This window comes from Filicampus tigris, chromosome 11 (genome assembly GCF_054856515.1).
Source record: "Filicampus tigris isolate MCC_2025a chromosome 11, RoL_Ftig_1.0, whole genome shotgun sequence".
Classification (NCBI taxonomy): Eukaryota; Metazoa; Chordata; class Actinopteri; order Syngnathiformes; family Syngnathidae; genus Filicampus; species Filicampus tigris.
The window spans coordinates 18,684,244-18,707,718 of NC_141227.1; the positions used below are offsets into that span (position 1 = coordinate 18,684,244).

General features: G+C 43.8%; 1 protein-coding gene across 1 annotated transcript in view; it reads right to left on the minus strand.

Annotated features, from left to right (window-relative positions):
• fmn2a (formin 2a) overlaps positions 1-23,013 on the minus strand; it is a 38,169-nt gene extending 15,156 nt beyond the window's left edge. The window contains 11 exon segments of the mRNA XM_086045278.1: positions 974-1,120; positions 1,219-1,348; positions 1,431-1,522; positions 5,754-5,815; positions 10,354-10,441; positions 12,982-13,123; positions 13,630-13,829; positions 13,831-14,286; positions 15,387-15,530; positions 17,765-17,922; positions 21,062-23,013. Coding sequence (XP_085901404.1) covers positions 974-1,120; positions 1,219-1,348; positions 1,431-1,522; positions 5,754-5,815; positions 10,354-10,441; positions 12,982-13,123; positions 13,630-13,829; positions 13,831-14,286; positions 15,387-15,530; positions 17,765-17,922; positions 21,062-22,976 — 3,534 coding nt within the window. The 5' untranslated portion in view covers positions 22,977-23,013.
• Positions 23,014-23,475: the final 462 nt, after the last annotated feature.

A 23,475-nucleotide genomic window follows, 5' to 3' on the forward strand; every position in this document is an offset into this window, starting at 1 on the left:
GAGGGGAGCATCAATCATGACATTAGGGGAACAATGTAACAACACGCTTGGCTGGCTGTCATAATTCAGAGTGGGATGTTCTTTATGGACGCAACGCTCGGTCCACCTCCAGTGCGGCGCAGAGCATCGTGGCCTTATATGGCGGTGCCAAGGGCAGACTGGGACCAGTGTGATATTGAGCGAGAAGAGTAAACACGATGGCCTCTCCTCCAAAGCTCTGCAGCTCATGCGGACCAGAGGTTCCAAGACCGGACTCTAATTCCACGTTGGAGGAGCCAGTGGAGGTCAAGATTTTCCGATGACTTTCTCCCGACTATTTTTATATCCAGTGGAACCTCCAAAGCTCAACGCAATGTGTTATTCTCATTTCGAAAACCTTTTTGTCCAACGGGATGCAATGTGAAGTGAATTGATTCATTCCAGGCGCAAACTCCATAACAAAACATATGTGCGGGTACGCTAACTGTCACACACGTAGTTCAAGACGCTGACAAATAGTTCATTATTAATTCAGTCTAAAACTAGCATGCAATACTTACCATATGAAGACACTCGACATGTATTTTATAGAAAAGGAACAGGAGACATTTTGGTCGTAAACTGCTTTTGTCAATCCCATGCTAATTATTAGCATTGCACGTTCAGCTCCATGCTATATACGTTAGCATCTGGTTGGTAAAGTTAGATTTATTGTATTGCTCACATTCTACTACGCACCCACTTAGTTGTGTAAAAAATAAATTTTATTTCCGTATCTGCGATTGTATCATACTACTCATGATTGGTAACATTCAATAGTGGCATCACAAAACGACACAAAAAAATGCCAACGAAAAAGCAACGTTGACTTTGCCGTCTAAAACACATGCCTGAACTCGGAATTGTATAACTTTTGATTTGGCTTTTCCACGCCATGAAAACTTTCCCCTCTTGTAACAACGTGACAATTTCTTTTCTTAAATTAAGCACTTACACTGCTCTTAACGTCCTTCAGTTTGGGCAAAATGTCCAAGGTGAAGCCATCAGCCTGCCCGCGGGTTCGATTACCTCCATTCATGAAGTTACCAAAAGCCAGAACCAGAGCCAGAATCTGCAATACACACTTGCCGCTCTGAAGAGACTGACACGCATACAAACACAAACGTCAGAGAAGCTAGTGCCAAAATAATAATAACTTTAAAAAAAACTGAAAAAAAGTTCAAGGCTACGGTGGCTCACCTTGCACGTTCTTTGAAGGATTTCCATTTTACGGACAATTGAGGTGATGCATTCGTAGAAAGTGGACTGGAAAAGGATGCAGAAGAGCCTTTCCGAGAAGTTGGGGATCTCAGATAACTGCAACAGGAACCTGAAGAAGGGATGTTGAAGAATGTTCGCTTTCATTCACTGGGGCGACATAGCAAGTCGCAAGTAGCGCACTGCAGACTCACTGCTCGGGTTTATCCAGTGGCTTCGCGTTCTCCTTGTCTTGTGCCGACTTTATGTGCTTCGTGATGCTCTCCATCTCATCATTTTGGGCTCTCTGATTGATTGAAATTTTTTATACATTTTTATATTCAAATGGGTTGCAAATTGCCATTGAATCAACAAACACAATAGAGATTCAACAGTCGCTTGAAGGAGGTTCTGGATCTTTGCTCAGGCTAGCTTCCAAATCATGGGCAGAGAAACACAGCGTGCGGGCAGGTGTTTTGTACAGTAAATTTGCCAAACTTCAACTCAGGAAAATACAAAACAGCTTGCAGCTGTCCACTAATAGGCAGATGACAAAAGATTGACTTGTTTAATTTCACACTTGATGGGTTGGCAGGTGCGCCCCAGCTTTGTGTATACAAACAATTCCATAATACTTCAAGAACACACTCAAATACTTTCTCATGTCAGTTGCATATCCTGCCAAAACGGAAAGATGATGATGACGAATATAAAGGCGCCGCTCCCCAAGTTGTCCGTCAAACCCCGGAGCAGGTCGGCCTTCGCGTGGATCCTCGGCCGACATCAAAAACGAGCATCAAACGCTCCCAGGGTCCGATTAGTATTCCGCGCGCCGCTGCCTTCTTCGGGCGAGGGCGAGCTCTCTTTCGCCCTCCTCTCGAGACGTTTTCAAGTGTAAATATATTTAACACAAAGCAGACCCTTTTCAAAGGGCGGCAGCGCAGCCCAGCAGTGTTTGGCGTAATTGGGGACAAGTAGGCATTAGCGTGTGATCTTTGAATTGCAAGGGCATGTTGCAACGGTTGTTAGCATGGGAAATACAGTCCCATGTGGAATATCAAATGCAAAGGAATGTAGGATGATATTCCGTGATGCCAGATTTCGTGCAGTAGTTGGCCAAGTGGTATTCATTATCCGCTTTTCTAGTTCTGGGCAAAGGGAGCCGACTATGGCTAATTCTCTCATTTATGTCACTCAGTTTGCCGTTTATGAGAGTCTCTGTGCACTGAAGTGCAAGGAATACTTTCCAAATGAGCCAGGGTTTAAATGTAATAAACATATAAAGACATAAGAAGCCGCACGCTATGAAGAAAATCAAGAGGCGATCATTAAAAGATCGTACGAGAGGGGCCGTGGTTCTGACTGACCTGCGTGACATTTCGCTACCGTCAGCAGTCTGAGCTTCAGACAGCCAGTCTGGGCCCAGATTATGGCTTGTGATATTGCAAGGGAGGGAGCCGTTTCCCACTATCACTGCGACCCCCTTTTAATGGCTTATTGTTCAAAGCACAGGAGCGACTATAATCCGCAAGATCGCAGACTGAGCGACTCTACGGCCGCAGAAAGAAAAAGAAAAAAAAAAGGGAAGAAAAAAATCTCTGTGTGCTCGGTTTCAGTTTGTTTGCGAGCGTGTTTGTGCCGAGGCGAGGAAAGCGAGGGAGAGCAGCCTTCTCTTTCGCCCAGCTTGCGAGTGAGAGAGAGAGAGAGAGAGAGAGAGAGAGAGAGAGAGAGAGAGAGCGAGAGAGCGAGGGCGTAACCATTAGAAGCCCCCTCGCATTCCTCAAGACAGGCTGACTGCGCTGCCAACTGTGGTTTAGGGGTCTGGAGACCCACAGACAGGATGGAGTCTCGCAATACAAAAGGGAAACAATTTGACTCCTCCACTCAATAACACAGCCCGAGGCAGCGAAGGGGCGGGCGGGGGATTTCGAAGGAAAAGGGCGAGAGGGCTTCCAAATCGTGGGGTGAGCGGTTGAGAGGTTAGAGGAGACTCTTGACATGTCGGTTCAGAACGGCAGCATGTTCCTTGTTCCCATGATCAACATCAGCGATACACGGTCGAGCCACGCCGCCTATATTTGTGCTTCACGTCTTTTTTCTGTGGAACATTTCCCTCGGGTGCTTGCTGAAAATGTCACCTCATTCCATACGTTTTATACTCTTTGCAACACCCTGAAGCCCTTTTCACACTGCACTTAACAGGGCACAGCATGCCATCTTCGAACCCATTCATTGTGTATGTATGTGGCGAGGGGCAGGAACAACGGAATGGAGCAGATGGAAGCAGTTCAAGTACGAGCTGCTGATTGGTTTATAACGTCGGCTCAGAAATGAATGGGAGTCTCAGAGTCGTGTTGAAGCGTCACAGTGAATTAATTCCCGCAGAGCCATTAGTAAAGGATGCGCCCACTCCCTTTTCTGCTGCTCGTCTCCTCTTTAAAACTAGCATAGCTACAACTTTCTTTTGCCACATTGAAAGATGGAGTGGTCTACATCTCGTATAAACCAGTGGCAAAAATCTCCATGTTTATTTCCTAGTTTGCTGCTTTGTCAGCTCTTCCATATATGGGCACACTGGAAACCGGGCTGCCATTATCTAACCCCCCTACCGCGCAAATCTTTCACACTGAGCGGGTGCAGTGTGAAAAGGGCTTAAAGGGAAAGTCTAATCAAACATATTTTTTTCAAGAATATGTTCCCTGCAGGCCCACTAGTTGAAACACAGCTTTCTGATTAATTTTGTGTTTGTGAAATATACGCTAAGCAGCAAAATGCACTTGTTTTTAGCCATCTCTGGGGGCGGCCATTTTGTCTTCTGTTGACTGAAAATCACATCACAACTGCTCACAAAGACCAATCACGGCTGATCTGTTTTCTGAATCTGTGCCATGATTGGTCGATGTGAGCAATTGTGATGTCATTTTCAGTCAATAGAAGACAAAATGGCCACCCCGAGAGATGGCTAAAAGCAAGTGGATTAACACTTATTCCACAAACAAAATATTTATCAGAATGTCCTGTTTCAACTAGTGGGCTTGCATAGAACATATTCCTGAAAAAAATTTTTTTACGTTGACTTCCCCTTAAGAGACCACAAGATGGCACCAAAGCCCTGGCTCAATAGGAAAGTAGTAGTTGGTGTAAAGCAAATACTGTTTTTTCCCAAAATTTTCCAACATTCGTTACAGTATGAGTTTTGGCTTGCAAGCGAGCTCTAGATACGTAGTTACAAATGCGAAAGGAGAACATTCGCAAAGAGCTACAGTGGGCCGATAGCCACACCCCTCAAAGGCACACATACTCCACAACAGTTGTTGTTGTGACTTTGGGCTTGTCCCAACATACAGTAATTATTGGATGTCATAAAACCAATTTATTTGAAAAAAAGACCTATGTGGTTTTTGAAGGTTTTGGGGTCAAGGTTTGTGGTATATTTACGGTTTAAACTATTGATATAGGCAATTCTAAACATTTTTAGAGGGGACATTAATTACTTGCGGCCTTTGAATAAGTAGCAGGAGTTTTATGGAACCGAGAGGGTTTTCACCACATCTTCAAACTGGAACACATGCTCATTTTTAGACGCCGCTATTTATTGTGTGGGCTCGAAAGCGGTTTTATTGCGCTTTTATTGTCGGAGCGTTGAAACATGCCGATGATAGGCATGCATGCAAATATTATGAAGGCACAATGCGCTTGCAAGTGTCCTTGTCAAACACTTTGACGGAGGAGGAGGAAGAGGAGCAGAAGGAGGAAGGGGAGCGCCCTCCCAGAGCAGGAGTTGATCAGATCCAGCGTGACAAAAACACATTTACCGTGTTAAATCATCGCTCCCCTATTCAGGCCCACTCCTAACATCACACGGTTTGTGGCTAGTCGCTTTGCTTTGGTGCCTAATGCCCATGTCCTTTAGTTCAACCCTTAGCAGGGAGGCAGGAAACTCCACATCTGAAGTGAAAAATCTTTTCACAGTAGAGTGGCGTCGAGTGGAAAACCATGCATCTTGATTCTGGAAACAAAACAGCCTAATTGAATTTTTTTTTTCTTTTCCTGCAAAAGTTGAGCTTTTTGCGTTTGAAGGACAAGCCATTGTGTGAATTGTGGTTGTAGAAAAAAAAACAACGCAATTCTAACAGCTGACGCTCGTCTGCTTCGAAGTGCGATGAATCACATCTCGCCAAATCCTTCTTAGGTTCACTTCTGTCATAAAATAACAGCCAGTTTATTTATGTGGATGGTGCGAAATGTGCAAGCACATCTTTCTGTTTGCCGCAGGCGACAGTTTTCAAAATAAAAGCGAAACAAATAGAAGAAGGGGAAAAAACGGCTTAGCTGTGTTGGTGTGCGGCTTTTGTTGCTCAACTTTGTGTGTTTATGTATTTTTGCACGGGCGGGAAAGTGCCGAAATGTTTACGGCTCGAGATTGATGACACAAACCGCCGTCTGTGCGAGACTCGCTCGTCTTTCCGTTCAGGATAAAAACAACATGCAACAATTTCAGAGCGACTGTGACGCCGCCCGATGGTTTTGATACTCACATTCTCATAAAGTGCTTGTAGGGTCTCCAGATCCACGACAGTGTTGTCCATATTGAGGACGGCTGAGGGAGGAAGGAGAGGACATTAAAACCAGGCAAGGGCAGGACTTTTATTTTAAGCTACAGAGCACAAATAAGTCTTAAAAGTTGTCATTATAAAATTAAACAGTAGTGGCCATATTATGTAGAGGTGTCAAAATTGAATTATTAACTGACAACCAATCGAGTATAGACAGCAACGATTGTGAAGAGTAAGCTCGCCTTCATCCTGATCATTTACTGCTAGGCCCATGGCATGTACATATTTTGTTACCATGGCAACATGGGGCCGTGCAAGGTGGCATTCGTGTTCAGACAAAACTGGTGATCTGCTGCCTTGCGGCAAGGAACTATGTCGAAGTGAGCTGAGGGGCTTCCTTGGCACAAATGTAGTGCTTTGCCACCATCTTACTGCATCTTGGTGCCAAGGAACTACACTATGTTGAGGTGAGTTAAGGCACTCTATTTAGACAAAAGTAGTGCTTTATCACCATCTTGTCGCATTTTAGTGCCAAGAAACTGGTGTAAACATCTTGTTTCTATGGAACTATGTCGATGCGAGTTGAGGAGGTTCATTAAGACAAAAGTAGTGGTTTGTCACCATCTTGTGGCATCTTAGTGACTAGGAGCTATGTTGAAGTGAGTTGAGGAGCTTTGTTGGCATAAATGTAGTGCTTTGCCACCGTCCTATCACAGGAACTACAGTATGTTGAAGAGGGTTAAGACACTCCATTTAGACAAAAGTTGTGCTTTACCACCATACAAGACAAGATGCTAATCTTAGTGCCAAGAAACTATGTTGAAGATTTAAACAAAAGTTGCAGCGAAATTGTGGCATCTTGGTGCCACTTTACAATTTTGAAGTTGAGGAGTTCCATTTAGACAAAAGTAGTGCTTTAATGCCATTTTGTGGTACCTGTAGGCAATTATAAAACTACAATATAAAAAAATTATTTAAAAAGAATAGCTGAGCTTTCACTGCGTTGCTTAGCAGCAAAAGCTATTCATGAACGCCTGCCCAAAGCCGGCAAACTTTACCATAAGGTTGAAACTGGCTCTGGATCTTCACCCAATCTAACTGATCGAAACTGGTTATGTCAAATTTTAAAAACTTGAATGTAACAGTAGGGTGGAATTTGGGAATGGCTCACTTTTTTAAAAGTAGGCAGACAAAAGATTTATTTGGTTGTGTAATTTCACACTTGATGCCTGGAAAGGCACTCCGGAGACTATAAAGTATTTGTATACAAGCAATAAAAAGTCCATTTTTATACTATAGCCCCTTTATGATAGCTGAGAGCTCGGCTGCGGTTTGAAGCTGTGCGGAAACGCGCCTCGCATTCCCCTCCGCGTCGCATGAGGCCACTTTTGAAATTTATCAGCTCTCGTCGCGATAGCTGGCGAACGGCACCGCAAAGTACAACATAAATACAGAGGTCTTAGAAATGTGTCAGTGCGACTCTGACGTGTGTTTGAACTCGCGCGTTTGAATTCCTGCCGTCGCCTTTTTGTCTCGGCGCGAGGACCCAGGCGCCCGCAAGCATTAATCCTTTGAAAGTAAATGTTTAAAGACAAACACAGCCCCGGGGTCTGCGGCGTTGAGGCTGATGTGTTGTCGCTATGTGTGCATAATTGCACGGCGAAACACTCAACACCAGAACACTTGTGTTGTTCAGGATTTCATCATGTCACCTTGTTTTCTTGCGCAAGGTGTCAGGAGTGTAAATGGAAGAAGGTGTAATTGAGGTTGATAACTCGAGACTTTGTCTCGTGATTTGGGTGTGAAACTGCACTGCACTTCGTTATCAGTTCAAGCAAGAGGCGGAACACGCCAAAGCAGTGACACCAATGTTCAAAGCGGCTAAAAATTTCCACAATCCGGAGGTGGATCAGACATTTTTAACATATTTTGGAAGCCGTCGGTGATCCTTATTTCAGCCAGTGTAGACAACTCTGCATACGGGCTTTGTTTCCTCCTCTGGCCTGACAGACTCGGGTCAATTAGTGGAGCCCAGAGTTTAAAGCAAACATGGTGAAGCAGCAAATCGCTGTTATGCCGCACGCAAATGGAATAAGCTGCCAGCACAAGTGAAGTCAGCAGAAGTGTAAATGCTTTTGGATCCAGAATGTCTCTGCCATCTCGTTCTCCTTAAGAGTCGGAGGAATTTCCGAAATCGTAGCTCTCCTTGTCACTCACAAATAAGTCCCTTCGTTGCCCGGGATCGTCGATTGCTTCTCCGCAAACCATTTGGTTTTCATTCAAACGGAATCAGAATCTGGCAGGCTGTTTTTGATGAAGGCACGTTTTAAAAGATTGCAACACGGATCGACCGGCTCGTTGAAATCTGGCACGTCGGACCGCGCGTCACTGGCCGGGTGGACACGAAATAACAAACAACAACAGCCATGTGTTGACTGGTCACTGAGCAACAGCGCCGACGTACACAAGGGAGCATCAGAACGTGTGAATCAGAAGTGGTTTTCTTTTGGAGATGTTGAAACCATAACAGCCGGCGCCGTCTTTATCATCGGCAAATAAAACACATGATTCACGGCATCAAAAGTGACTGTTACTTAAGCATGGGAACTAGGGTTCATTTCCCCATCTCATGAAGATCTGTGTAAAATCCCCCTTCGATTACATCCAGAGAACATTTTCTTATTATGCGGCATTTTCACCAAAGACAATGGCATACATCCAACTACGACATTATCAGTAGGTTGGGCTTGGGCACAAGAAAGACACTGTGCCTTTTTTTTTTTTTTTTTTTTTTTTTGACATGGCAGGAGGAGTCTCTCTCCCTCTCATCTATAATTAATTAATCATCAATTTATGCAATCAGCATAGCCACCTACCATTCCATTCAAGCATCCATAGAAGCTAAGGACGATTGCACGGTAGAGATAGACCGATATGTTTTTTTCAGGGCCGATACCGATGATTAGTGGTCAAGGAGGCTGATAACCGATATTTGGATTCGATTTTGGCGTCAAAATCCCCCCAAAATTTACAACTCTTAACTTTGTTTAAACGTATGTTTATTGAAAATGTTTTTCAGATTTGCAAAATGTTGATATTATAATACATTTATCTCTTATAAAGTTAACTGAAAATGTACATGAATGGTTCCTTGACGTTAACACAGTTTTAAATGGATTTATTATCTGCCATCAGATTTTCAAAAAAGGCCGATACCGATATTCGTCAAAATACCGAATATCAGCACCGATAATCGGCTTGGCCGATAATCGGTGCCGATATTCGGTATTTTGACCCAAGTTCAGAGCGCACTGGTTCAGTGGCACAATTTCCATCTGTCCATCCGGTTCAATATTTTATTACAGTTTAAGTATGCAGATTTCTTCAAAAGTGAGAAGCAGTTCTCATAGTCTGGCCGTTATCAAGTTAGTTGCTACATCAGGCTCACTGTTGGGGTTTGTCTAACTTCACCAAAGCTCTTGTATCTTTTCTCTCATCTTGTTCTCATGATATACCGACGTTTCCAATCAGCGCTAATGGTGCACTACGGTAAAAGTTGTCCTAACATTCGAGATGAACGACAGTGCTGATGAGCGTGGCCCTCGCATGCCCTCCAGCACCGATCCCTGATGGATGTGCTCACGTTCAAACCCGAATTAAAAACAGTGGAAATGCTTCGAGGGCAACAACGCACCTCAAAATCTCAGGTATCTATGATTTTTTTTTTTTTTTTTTCCATGGATTTTGATTTAATCCATTTTGATGAAAGCGTCGCGCAAAGCGAGGCTCCGTTGACGAGAGCAAGTGTTTAGACATGTCGATGAGTGACGACGGCGGAGCAATCAGAGACAAACTAAAACAGGAAGACAGTCCGTTCTCATCATCATCTCCCGAGTGACAACACTTTGACAAAAGGCGGCTCGACAACATGGTGACAAGTCGGAGGAAAACACAGCCGTACGGTTATTAGAGGGGCTGAAACCAAAAGAAAAGCGCAAAATGGTGGGAGGATGGAGGCAGGGATGCTTTGAAGATAAAAATGTTAACTGATTCTGGTAGTTGTAAATACAGGGGTTGCCACAAGATGGCAGACATTGCTAAAGAGCGCTTCCAATACCAGGACTGTGCTTCATTAAAGAAGAAGAGTGAACATATGCTGGCCAGGAGCCAGGGCCAAATTAGGTCAAGAAAATGATGTCGTTCAAGTAAAAGAGGAAGCAGATTATATGCTCACCGAACGTAAACACAAACCTATCTGACTAGTTGGATCAGAAATGCTGAAAAGATTTCAACAAGCAGATACCAGCATAACTTGAAGATTCCTTAACGCTTTGGTATGAGTGTGACCATCCGGTATGAAATTACCAAATAATTAACTCTCCATCTGGAAATCGCATGATTTTTGGAAGGCAAATTAAACAAAAAGTTCAGTTATAATGAGATTTTGATGCAACTTTAGCATGACCCGAGACCAAACGGATCCTTCCACCAAGATTCAACCAATTCTTCTTTTGGGATTTTCAATACCTCCATAACTTCCCATTTCCTCATGATAACCATTACAAGATGCAACATCACTCACCATTCTGGATGTCCTTCATGTCAAGATGGATGCTGGACATCAGGATACCGACGGCCTGAGAACGCTTGTTGCTCAAAAGTTTCACTACCTAGCAATGTGGACAAGACAAGGACAACAACAACAAAAAAGACAAAAACCATGTGAGAGAAACAGCAAAAAAAAAAAAAAAGAACTGTGAAAGCATTTAATAATTGACATGTTACAAAAGACAGGATCATTCCCACCCCTTTGACATTTTCCTTGTGTGGGAGTGCAACACAAGCCTACTAACCACAAACATTTATATGAAATTATAATGCTGTCTCGTTGATTTACGATGTCTCAATTTACTTTACCGCCACTGCCATCTCCATCAGTCATCTCCCAGTCGTGACGAACAATGTCTACGGCTGGTAGAAAAGAAAACATTTCTAATATCATGTTATTAGTATTGTAGCGAACCAAGAGAAAGATGCAGCAAGGTCACACTGAAGAGAAAAGAAAAATGATACTGCCTGAATAAACAAACATTCAATCATAGACTGTTAGGTTGGTTTTTTTTAATGGTAAAAATACATCTACTTTTCTCGTAACATTAACACCTATGCTGTTGTCCATGAGCACAGTGTGTGCAATTTGGCAGATAGCTAACAATTCTTTAAAAGATACCAACTGCGCTTGTTTATTGACACCTGAAGTTGAAGTTCACAGTAAAACTAAACACACGAGGTAAGTTTACACATGTATATTTAGCCCACCACATTGCTTTGTCGTACAAATGTTTGCTAGCTTAATGCTAACATTCAATATGAAACACCATAGGATGCTAACAAAATTAGCATCAATTCTCTCTAGTTTCTGCCTCTATTTTATTTGAAGATACAAAAACTGCCTTCCAGAGCTGCCCTCCTCCATCATTAATCGTCCGTTTGAAGATGATTAGGTTCTCAATAGGGTTGAAATCAGGGGATGTCGCAAATGCATCAATAGTATATTTTACAGCGCGTTGGCCTACCATCTCACTCAAGATAATTCTTGCCCAAAACATCATTCACATATTTGCATATTTCTGAGCCCAATGAAAATAAATGTATCTCATTGTGAAATTGGTTCAGAGGTGGTCAAATTGTTGCTTTTGCTCTTATGAAATCTTTTCCCCCCCCAATATAAATTTGAAATGACTGTCCATTTTTTGAATTTTATAATTAAACAAACATAATCGCAAGGAAAAGTTATAATTATTCCGGTTGGATCATTACAAAAGAAATTGGCTTCGGCCCAATTCTTTTTTTTTTTTTTAATTTGCATTGTTGTGTTTAAGAACATCCAAAAGCAGCGCCATGCTGCCACAACCACTGGGGTCAAGCCAACCACATCCATCAATTTGTCTCTCCTAATTTTGTCATTTGCCTCTCCTAATTTGTCATTTGCCTTTGCTAACAGTGGAACGGACACCAGAGAAGAGTTACTTGGTTATGTGGTCACTAACTTTCCAAGAAGGGAGGGTATACTGGCAAACAGGAAATTCTGGATCATGCATCTCAAAGGTAAAGCAATGCTTACTGCAAAAGAAAATGTCCTTTGTTGTCTGCTACATGAATAAAAAAATTAAAAAAATAGCCGGAGAATCAATGGTCAGTGATTTTATGCATAACGGCTAAAAGCATTGTGCCTATGAAAGCCAAGAGTTTTAGATGGTACAATTACACTCAGACACAATCTGCTTCTAAATGTTCAAATAAAAGAAAAGAGAGTACAACACTTTGAGCCCCATGGTTGCAAATGTTTGGCTGCATCACTATGTTCACAGAGAGTGATGAACTGAAGATTAAAGTGATTTAAAGTCCACTTAACTGTTCTCAGAACTCCTTGATACATTTAAATGAAAAAGAACAGAGGGCGGATACAAAAAGAATTCAAAGCTTTTGATATGAGATGGCACCCGAAAAGAAGTCGATTGGTCTTTCTTTTTTTTGAGATGTTCAAGGAAATGTCCAACTTTCACTTCAACGGAAAGTTTTTGGGAGATGTTCACATATCGGTTGGAAGTCACCCACTCCCATGAAATCATTTTCATTCCTGAAAACCACATTTCCTCTTCGCAAACTTGTCAGATGATTCCTGGCGGATGGGAAAAGCACTTCCCCGGAACAATATTATTTGTGCTATTCACGATTGAAACACATAATTTAGCTGTTAAATACATTAAACATACAAATCCTGACAAGAACATGTTTGAATTGCAGATCAAACATTTCTTCGCTGGCTGATTGATGGCGTAGCATGAAGCATGCTGGCAAAGAGAGACGCTCTGGCGCAGAAAAGTGAATCACACAGCAAGCACAATGGGAGGAACCACATCATGAAATACGGCTCCCAGGCTTCGATCCCCCCCAAACCTCACTTTTTTTTCCCTCCCCCTGCTCTCAATGAGGAGTCATCGCCACCGCAAAGTTTCTTTTCGCCGCACGCGAAATACTGGCCGGCTGCCATGATATGGTCAGCCGGGAGTCTGACGGGAGCCAGAGCTCACGCCGCATAACTGCTTGCCTGTAAGCACTCCTCAGTGGGACGAGGAAAGAGCCCTGAGGTATCCCCAATCATAAGCATCCAAGTACATATTGACATTGAATTTTTAAACAATCATACCTGCTTGGCTTTGGATTTGCTGATTGTGTCAGAAATGGGCTTTTTCTTTTCTGTGACGGCACTTTTGGAAAAGAGATCCACAAATTCTTCAAAGTCCACCGTTGGTTCTTGAATTTTCTCCCACACTAATGAACCGCTCTGCCTGCAGAAAGACAGAAATGATGTTCAGCGAAAGCATACAATGCCATACAACGAGATACTGTGCAAAAGTCATCACTAAACCTTTTCAGTGTTGGCCTATACAAATTTTTGAATGGCACGAGGACCAAGAAAGAATTCACTCCATTTTTTGGTACAAATCTGTAGGAAGGCCTAATCCTAGCCCGAACCTCACAACTGTGAGGCAGACATGCTAACCACTAGTTAACCATGCTGATTTATGAATTGGGATTTGGGGGGGAATTAGGCAGCCTATTTCTAGATCTTGCTATAAAGTTCCTAACTTTATTTAGGGCCCAAAATGTGTTGCATGACAATTCATTTGCGGTCACAGTGCCTGGACTGCATCACATCCATTTTCCGCAAGGTTTAGCATCCCTATCGCTTCACAGTATGCGGCGGATCTTTATCTTAAGTGGACAAGTTTCCTCTCTCCTACGTGGAGAATAGCTCAGTGCCAGCGATGCCTATCTGTCTTCATGTTCTTACTTCTTGGCATGCAGCTGAATGCGCGTCCAGTAGAGAGGCTTCATGGGCTTGGGGGGTTCAATCACAGCCTTGGCTGGGGCGGCTTCCTGGACCATCTTGGAGAACCCAGGACCCGGCGGTGGTGGCGGTGGGGGGCCGAGGCCTGGGGGCGGTGGTGGAGGAGGGGGGCCCATTCCGGGAGGTGGGGGTGGTGGCGGCGGGGGGGCCCATACCTGGGGGAGGAGGAGGTGGGGGTGGAGCTCCAAAACCGGGTGGGGGTGGTGGAGGAGGCGGGGGACAGGATCCAAGACCAGGTAAAGGTGGTGGAGGAGGGGGACAAGATCCAAGTCCAGGTAAAGGTGGAGGAGGAGGTGGGGGAGGAGGAGGTGGGATAGTCTTGTTCTGCTGCTTCTGTTGGCATGTGCAGACAAAGCCGCCCTCAGGTTTGGGGAGGCCGGTGGTCACATCTAACTTAAGACCATCTCCCAGCGGCGAGGTTTGGACAAACGCCTCCTGGCTCCTGCCATCACCGCCGTTGGCAATTGTCGAGGAAACCTGCTGACTCTGCAACGCGGCCATCTTCATGCGAAGGTCGAGGATGGTCTTCTCCAGCTGGGATATGACGCCACCTTCATCCTCGGAGGAAGACTGAGCTGACTTCAACGTGCTGGGGTCTGTCTGTCAGCACAAAAAGCACAAGAAACCATTACCAAGAAAAATATACAGTGCTTAACACATACATCAGACCAATGTTTGCCTTAATTGAGTCAAGGCACATATTTTACATTAGAAAAATCTCACGGCACATCCCCAACCCCCCCCCCCCCCCCCAAAAAAAAAAATATATATAAAAAGTACAGTAAGTACTGTACTGTATACTGAAATAAGGACCTTGTGTTCAATATACTAACAAATTGACTTCGTGTGAAATCTTGGTCTGTTTAGTTGAACGTAAAAATCGCCCAAACAGCAAATTGCAAAAAAAAAAAAAAAAAAAAAAAAAAAATCGTAATTGTGCCACTCCTAAGTCAGGGTAGCTGTGTTCTGTTGGATGAATGGCAACAGGTCAGTACAACGATTAATGATATTTGCAAGCAACTGGAAAAGCATTTATTTGCTGTACCTGCTGTAACTACGGGTAATGATTTTTTGAACAATTAAGTGAAACTGGATAATTTTCTGTGGCACACCTGATGTTCACCTGTCACAAAAATGACAAGATACCATCCGGCTTCCTGGCATCCTTTATGTGGACTCTTTCAATTTTAATAATCTCTCGATATTTGAAACATTTGAAAAGGAATTCAATAATTCAAACTGAATTCACCCTTTTCACACAGTAAGCACATGACAAAGAATAACACATCCAAATTTGGTTCTTCACATTTACTGCATACTACATCTTACATATCAATCCCAAAACCCCAATAAAAAAAGAGCCAACTGGTCAACAAAGTCTCCAATGTCTAGACTCCATCAGACCTCCTGGCTCCAGAGTGGATGAGTGGGATAGCGAGAGATTTGACCCCAGAGACAGTGAGTCTCGTTGGGCCTCAACTCAGGCGAGGGGGCAGGGTGGACCACTACTACCGCAAGACATTTGCAAGTTGTGGTCACATAGTTCAATGAAAAGAGAATGTTCAGCCATCCTCCTATTTATTAGTTCTTGTACTAAACAAGGGCTCCCTTGTGCTTGGTCAAATGAGGCAAGCCTGCCCTCTGGTGGCAGCTTTTGGATTTTGACATTGTATTCATTATACAGTATGGATGCTACCAACCTGAGGGTGAGATGGCACTGCTGACTTGGCCTTCAAAGGTAATCTGGAACTCTGCACTCTGGTCGGTGTTTTACCACCGTAGAGCTCCCATAGGTGTGAGGACACCGGCAGCCCGACAGTGGCCCAGGTGTACAGCTGCTCACCCTGCATGCAGGTAAAACATAACGGCAAATGGTCATGTGTTGATAATTCGTCAGCGAACCAAACTACAATTTTCCCCTCTCCATGCATCCATTCATTTTCTGTAAGCACTTGTCCTCATTAACGTTGCTATCAGGTGAGCTGGAGCTCCTTCCTAACTTGGAGCTAACAACTAACTAATCTAACAACTGTGTATGTTGTATGTTGTATATAACTGTATATTTTTTTGATTAAATTAGGCCCAAACCCATTTGCTTTGGCCAATTCGAAAAATTGAGGACACACCTAAATAACATAAAAGCACCATGAAATTAAATTGGTTTCTTTTGAGGCATATATAAGGAGTAAATGAGAAGCAATGATTTTTATTTCAATTAACACCATGTGCTTAAATTATTTTTAACAAAAAAGCACAGCTCATGTCGAATGTCTCCCTGAAGCTAATTAATTTCAGCCATTTATGCTTCGTGTCCCCTAAACGCAATTAAATGTTTCATTTTTCTTCCTTTTATCACCATCACATGATGCTAAAACGGTAACCTCCGTCTCTATCTCTAGTGTGCACAGTATGAGTTTAATAAGAGAGAAAAAGTGAATGCACAACCCAAACCCACCGCCCCCTCCAAAGTTATTTCTGGCAAAGCTGGTTAATTGAATAATGAAAGACTGTGCTGGTCCAAACTTCACACTTTGCCTGGGAAGAGCAGGCTGGCTGAGGTGGATATGAGGCACATGAAGCGGTTACATAACATGGTCAGCAGATGGTCTACGCGAGCATCGCTGATTGTGACCGTGTGAGTGGGTGTCGGAGACGTTTTAATCCAGTCATGCGCGGAAAGGCCATGAACATGGATGAGTGTGTTTCAGGATGGCCTTTTGTATCAAAAGAATGCCTTGCCTTAACAAGATGCTTGCATCGCTGGAAGAGATGACATTGAAAAGTCAAGGAACCACTTCAGACTAAAAACTAAACAGGAGCTTTAAATATACTGTAGATACGCAACATCGCCAAGAGCAAGATAGTATAGAGACATTTTACATTGACAACAATATCTGCAACTTGCTGATATACTGCTCGATAATATGTACAAGAGTAAAGGGTGCGGATGACGGGATTTGCAGTATTTTTGGTTCGTTTTCGAGCATAAACTTGTAATTATGACAATTCTAGGCAGCACAGAAGTGTCGGAATATCAACCACTGGGAGAGGGGGGGGGGGAAAAGCCCATATCTCATTTGCTAACTGCTACTCATAGAACTAGCAAAGAGAAGCCAAGTGAAAAGACCTAGCTAAGAGAATTCACTTAATTGGCAACATTTGTACTTGTTTATCACCTCTGTTTGAGAGTTTTCATTGACATACCAAAATAAAAATTTCAAACCATTTGTTATACTTACGGTATACTATTACGAACACAATATGCTAGCAAGGTAGCAAGCATAGCTAACTTTAGCTTCTTCACAAACTAATGGTAGCTTCGCATTACTAACACTGCTGTTTTGTTGAACCAGCGCAGCGTTTTAAAAATTTTTTTTTTTTATTATTTATCAAAGCTATGCACTTTCACAATCGCATGCCATTAGGAATGACAATGTTTGAGAATACTGTAGTGTCCATGCTTGTCCATAAGTGGCACGCGACTTTCATCAGTCGAGAGGGGAAGTATGAGTGAAGTAAAGCTACATTGACATTCAAATCTTAATAGTTTTAGTAGGAAAATTCTCGGGTTAACCATATTTTTCAGGTACTTTTCTGTTGTTTTTCTTTTTCTGATGACTTTTTACCTTTAGGCTACGCCTTACATCTGAAAACAGATGTGAACTGTACTTTTTAATTCTTACTTTATAAAAAATAGGCTATTTTGAAATACATTGTTTGAAATATAAAAGTTTGCTAGCTCTTGGTTTAAAAAATAAATAAATAAACATGCGACGTGAACTGATTTTTTTCTTCTTCTCTGTACAAGCACTATGTAAGTCAATAATAAATGAAACTGGAAATTTGTTTTGGTGTGCCAAGTTATCAAAACCGATATTTTAAAAAAAAAAAACTCAAGTCCATACTTCTACTAAATACAGTGTGAGTATATTTGCTGCCTCTACCCATGACCTTAATGAGGACAAGAAAACAATCGCTGTCTGGATAGATGAGTGTGATGGTATTGTGCAATGAGCCTCCACTTTTCCTAATTTTTTGCATTGTAATTAGCAGTCCCATTTGTGGCGTGTGGGCTTACGTTAAAAATGGGCTTGGCGTCACCGTGGCGGTCCCCTCCGTTGTCGCTGAAGGGGTGCAGCAGGCCCTGAGTCAACATTCGCTGACACATTTCCTTGGCCTGCTCCTCTGAAGAGCCCTCCTCCTGGTTCATACACAGCCTGTCCAGCAGAGTGCGGCCTGAAGACATACTTCTATTAGTGACACCACTTTCCGGGATGGGAAGAATGTTGTGTTTCAGACACAGAACGTAGACTCGTATGATGAATTGATTAAAGCAGACTGTTTAAAATAGACGCGAGTGTTTGGGATGTGATAATTAAACACTTGCATGCATACACCTGACACTTGATGGGATGTGTTAATGGTGCAGCTCCACCTGATGGAGATGTGAAAAAAAAAATGAAAAAAAAAGTGATCATTTTTGTGTCAATAGGCTATATTACACAAACAGACCAAACGTTATACAGAAATTCCAAGATGATTTAGTTTTCTTTTTTTTCCCAAAATGCTTTGTTTTAGCTGGATCGGCCAGGACCGGGCCGGAAATAGACCGGCCGCTCTGGAAAATTTATATATCTTCCTGAAATTCCCGATGGCCACCTCACCCCTTTCTACACAACTGTGGAAATTTTTACAGTGTTAATCAGAGACATTTTAAATGGTGACAGCTGGCTAATTTAACTAATTCAACTTTCAATATTGGTAGAACTGCATCATAGTGAGAGGGACTTTTAATGTTTTGGGTTTTTTCCTCAGGTGTAGCTTAACAGGGTAGACCACATAAAACACAACACACTTCAGTATAAACTGACAGCATCCATCAAAACCGAGCTTTACTAAGTTTTTAAAGGCCGAATTTATGATATAGCTCCTGAACTGTCTCTCATTAAATTGTGCAAGTGTTATTTAAAAGAGACTTTTGGGGACAATTGCACACAGGATACTCTTGCAATAATTCAACCTAAGTCTACAACTATATTCCAGCCCCAGGAGGAAAGGAGTTCAATAAATCAAACAGAATAATATCAATTTTTCCTCGTGGCTGGCTGTTGCAAATAGTTTTGGCTCGGCTCCCCCTTAGACGTCTTCCCTCCTCAGGGCTACTTGTGACCTGGAAAGCTCCACAAATTCCGCAGCATCACATGCAGTGCAGACAGAGTGCATGGCAAGACAAATCAGCGCACGCACACTGTCGGAGTTCTCGGGATTTGCTACCGTTAAATGCCGCAAATGTGGCTAGTTTGTTATAATAATGCACCTCTTTGTTGGGTTCAGTCTGATGAAATGTGAAATGACGTCACGTCATGACTCATATTTACCACGCAGATAAACTGTCACTTTGGCTTAGCGTCGGCAATGATGCATTGTGGGTAAATGTGCGTGTCGCCATGTTGTCAACTGTTGTGGGGCACACACAGCGGAGAGCAGCTGAGCTCATCTAATACGTTAGAAGGGGACAAGGAAGCATTGTTTTAATAGACAGGCCTCATCACGACACACACTCGACTGTTTTACTTGGCCTTCACGTCTAATCACAACTCGGATTTTCTTGCAATGATCATTTCCAGGACGGGATTTTTTGGGGGGCTTTAGAATTGAATTCACAGTGCAATTAGGGTAGTCTTTTTTTTTTTTTTTTAACAGTTCCAAAATAACCTTTTGTCAAATGCAGATTAAGCTACCTGGTAAACAAATGACGAAAAACCAGCACAGCAGCACACACTAAAAAGAAAAAAACCCCCACATTTTTAAAGTAGATATATGGTCTGCTTAAAAAAATCTTTCTGGATTCAGATGATTTTATTTTGTGCAACCCTTTAACGAAAAAAAATTGCATACAGGTAAATGTTGCACAGCTTTTTTTTCCAGTGCAGATCTAAAGGTCAAAGTGTAACCCACAATTATGCATTTGTTTTTTTTTCTTTTTGGACACAATAAAGCGGTGAGGATTAAGGATGAATAAGAACTACATAATCAAATGAAATGTAATTTGAAATTATGTAAATAATTTAAATTAACCAGAAAAAAAACCTTAAAATCATGTTTTCAAGAAATTACATTTTTAACATACAATTTCCAACATTTGTAATGTGCTATTTGTTCTTTTTTTGTGTGAAATTATTTTTTTTTAACATAGAACATTTAACATATCCGCATTTTAATATTTCAAATTGAAAAATCGAGATGGTGCACTCAATGCAAATCGCAGACACAACCCACTTCATTGAAAATGAGTGAACCACATTCGCTCGTTAGTACTCGCAAAGCACATCAAATTTAAGCATCACAAATGTCTGAAATCATATTTCATTTGTCCTGTTTATGAGTTTTTCATTTCCCATGTCTCTATACAGGGACATCCTTTTTTTTTTTTGTACAATATCCTACTTAGTCTAAAGAGATTACATGTTAAACCAAAACCTGATGTTTCTTTTCATTAGATCTATTTTTTTAATCTAGTTTTCTTAGGGGCACTTTGGCAGATGTCTTTTTGGCTTTTTGCTCTACTTCCTGTGGGACACGCCTCCGAGCACTTCTTCATTCATACTTCTTTGACCAAGTCTTGAAAGGCGCCTACTGTACCTCAGTGATTTCATAAACTGGCCGTGTGCTTACTACTCAACACTTTCAGGTTTACCGATCGAAGTTGCCTAGACTGAGACTGAACTTGGTAAAACCGCTTTCAGTTTTTCTGCTGCATACTCCTGCATTACTCCGCAACTTCAAGTCAACACAACTGTACCATTTCAATATGATCAAAAACTATTTGGCTTTTGAATGTAACATTTTCTAATAATGTTGTTACGGAGGAAGTCAACCCAAATGTATTTTTTTCAAGAATATGTTCTATGCAAGCCCACTCGTTGAAACAAGGCATTCTGATAAGTATTGCGTTTGTGGAATAAGAGTTAATCCGCCCGTTTTTAGCCATCTCTGGGGGCGGCCATTTTGTCACTTCTGTCGACTGAAAATGACATCACAACTACCCCCGGGGTCACGTAACGACCAATCACGGCTCAGCTTTAGAAAACAGGTGAGCTGTGATTGGTCGTTACCTGAGCCCTGAGCATTTGTGATGTCATTTTCAGTCGACAGAAATGACAAAATGGCCGCCCCCGGAGATGGCTAAAAAGGGGTGGATTTTGCTGCTAAACTCATATTCCACAAACACAAAATTAATCAGTTGATATTTGTGGTTATTTCTATACCTCTCGATATCATTGAAAGTGAGCCCCCCCCCCCCAAAGCTCCAGCTGGAACTTGATCTTGTAGCCAGCAGAGAATCACAAACTACACACACTTGATCACGACTCACCGGAGAAGATGTCCAGGTAGGAAGCTGCCCCCCTGGAAGACCTGGAGTGCCCATACTGGGCTCTCCTGGACCCCAGCGTCCAGTAAGTGCCACCTGTAGCTCCCTTCTCGGGTTGCTCCTGTTCCAAAAAGACAGCTCCGTCTCCGCCGTCCGGCTCTCCGCACCAGTCCGCCGATGAGCCCAGGGGCCCCGCGATGGAGCTGGACCTCTGCTTGCGCCCCCTGACTCCCTGGGCGTCTTCGGCTTCACCCGAGTCTATTCTCCTGGGCACGCAGGGGCTGGTGAGCGGCGAGCCGATCGGGGAGCTGAGTTGCCTGGTGGTGGTCTTCACGTAGGAGGGGTGCACAGGGGGGTAGAGTTTGACACTGGACGGGGAGCTGGCGGAAATCGGTCTGGTGGGGCTCTCGCTAGTCAGCAGGCTGATTGATAGACTGCTATTCTTCCTCAGGGACAGGAAGTCACGTGCGGTATTGTGGTCTTCATCCCCTCGCTCCAAAGACAAGTCCATGCTGCTTGCGCTCTTGTGAGCTACGGCGGGCCCTGCAACTACATTTTCGATCACACCCGGTAATTTGCCTTGAGCGGGCCAGTTTTCTTGAGTGCGGCGCGGGTCCGAGCTCTCCAGGTCATCCTCAGCACTCTCATAAGAGGAAGTTGTGGTGGTTAAAGTGTCCGGGAAGCTGTAGGTGCTATTGGTCTTTGGGAAAAGGCTTCCACTGCTCCTTTCAGTGTCCGGCGCAGAGGACGGTCCACTCTCACTCAGCGACCCGGGCATGGAAAGATCTCGAGGTATGAGCGCGCTTTCGTTCTTGGATTTGTAGTCCCGATGGGAAGAGACGTCGTCGTCCAAGCTCGAAGCTTGAAGGGATCGAAGCTTCTCGGCCGAGCCTTCGCGCTGGACCCTCGCGGCTCGCTGGATGTCCGACAGAAGATCCTCGCCGCCGGCCGCAGCCGAGTGGAAACTGTAGATGTCCACGTCGGATCCCGAGCCGACATTGTGGCACGATTCATCCGTGACGGAATGCTGGCTGCCCGCCGTCAAGCGGCTTAGATCGCCCTCAAAATCCGACAGCATTCCCATCTCATCGGCAGAGAGGCTGGCCTCCGTTGCGGGTTTAAGACCCGCTTTTAGCGACCTTTCATCCGCCAGCAAGTCATCCTTGGACAATCCCCTGGCCTTGGACGTCCTCCTGATCTTCATCCCGGAGAACACCGACAGCTTGGAATCCGACTTGGATTTCTTTTTCTCATTTTGTTCCCCTCTGCCGGTCTTGTTGGACTTTTTGGATTTCTTCTCCGCTTCCCTCTCGCCAGCCTCGCACGAGGCATCCTTGCCTCCTGCGCCGTTCCCTCTTTTCTTCTGCTTGGCCTCCTGGTTGCCCATGCTGCGGAGCAGTCGGACCCCCCTGGCTAAGAGGCCGTGCTGCTGGGGTCGAGAGCCGGCATGCGTCCGGGGGTCGTCGCGGGCTCCCGCGCCAAATCCCGCCTGCTTGCGCAGCGTACTCAGAGGCAGCTGCGAGGATGCTGCCGCCGATGATGACGAGAGGAGGCGGAGACTGGCGGTGACAGCCGCGGGCACGCCGCCACCGACGCTCATTCCTCGCTCGCCCCCCCTCCCGGTCAGGGCTTCTCTGGCGCTCTGATCCTTCCCCTCCCTTTGCCCCTCCTTTCTCTCCCCATCTGCTCCCCTCCATTCAGATCTGTTGCATAACGGGCTGCTGTTGGAGCGAAAGCGCCGCTGCTCAGAGGGTAAAGCGTAAAGGTGCTCAGGAAGGCCGGGAACGTACGGCGCTTGCGTCTGTTGTCGGCGTAGCGCGCCGCTGCCGCTGCTCTTCCGCTTGTCTTTGAAGGTGCTGGTGAAGAAACTCTCTTTGACAAAGGGCACGTGGGTCTCCACGGTCTGAATCGTCTGCATCGCGGCCACCGCGGCGTCGCCCTCGGGGGAGGACCGGCGAGTTTGGCTGATGCTAAGGGAGGAAACACAAGTTTAGCTGATTCGTTGGATTGGGAGGCCTCTTGCAATAAATTCATTTCGAATGTTACGTGACTGGAGTTTGAAGTCATGGCTACAAATGGTTTTATTGTTGGCTTGTAGTTTATCGTTTCTCAAAATGCCCATATTAACCACCATTACCGAAACTGATAGAATAAGAATTTGGATTGAAAGCGGTCAGACGGAGAGAAAAGAGCACAGCTAAAAGTGAAGGAAAAAAAAAAAGGCAACCTGAGAACAATAACAGGATGATACAAAATGTATATGACTACTGTAATGTGACATGAAAGACTATCTGTGTTATATGAAGGCGGCGCTACACCCTGTGAAGAAGAGATGCAACAAAGCAGCACCGGGCGTGACAGTTTCAACAAACTAAGTGATCACATTCTAAAGTTAAAAAAAAAAAAAAATGCATTTA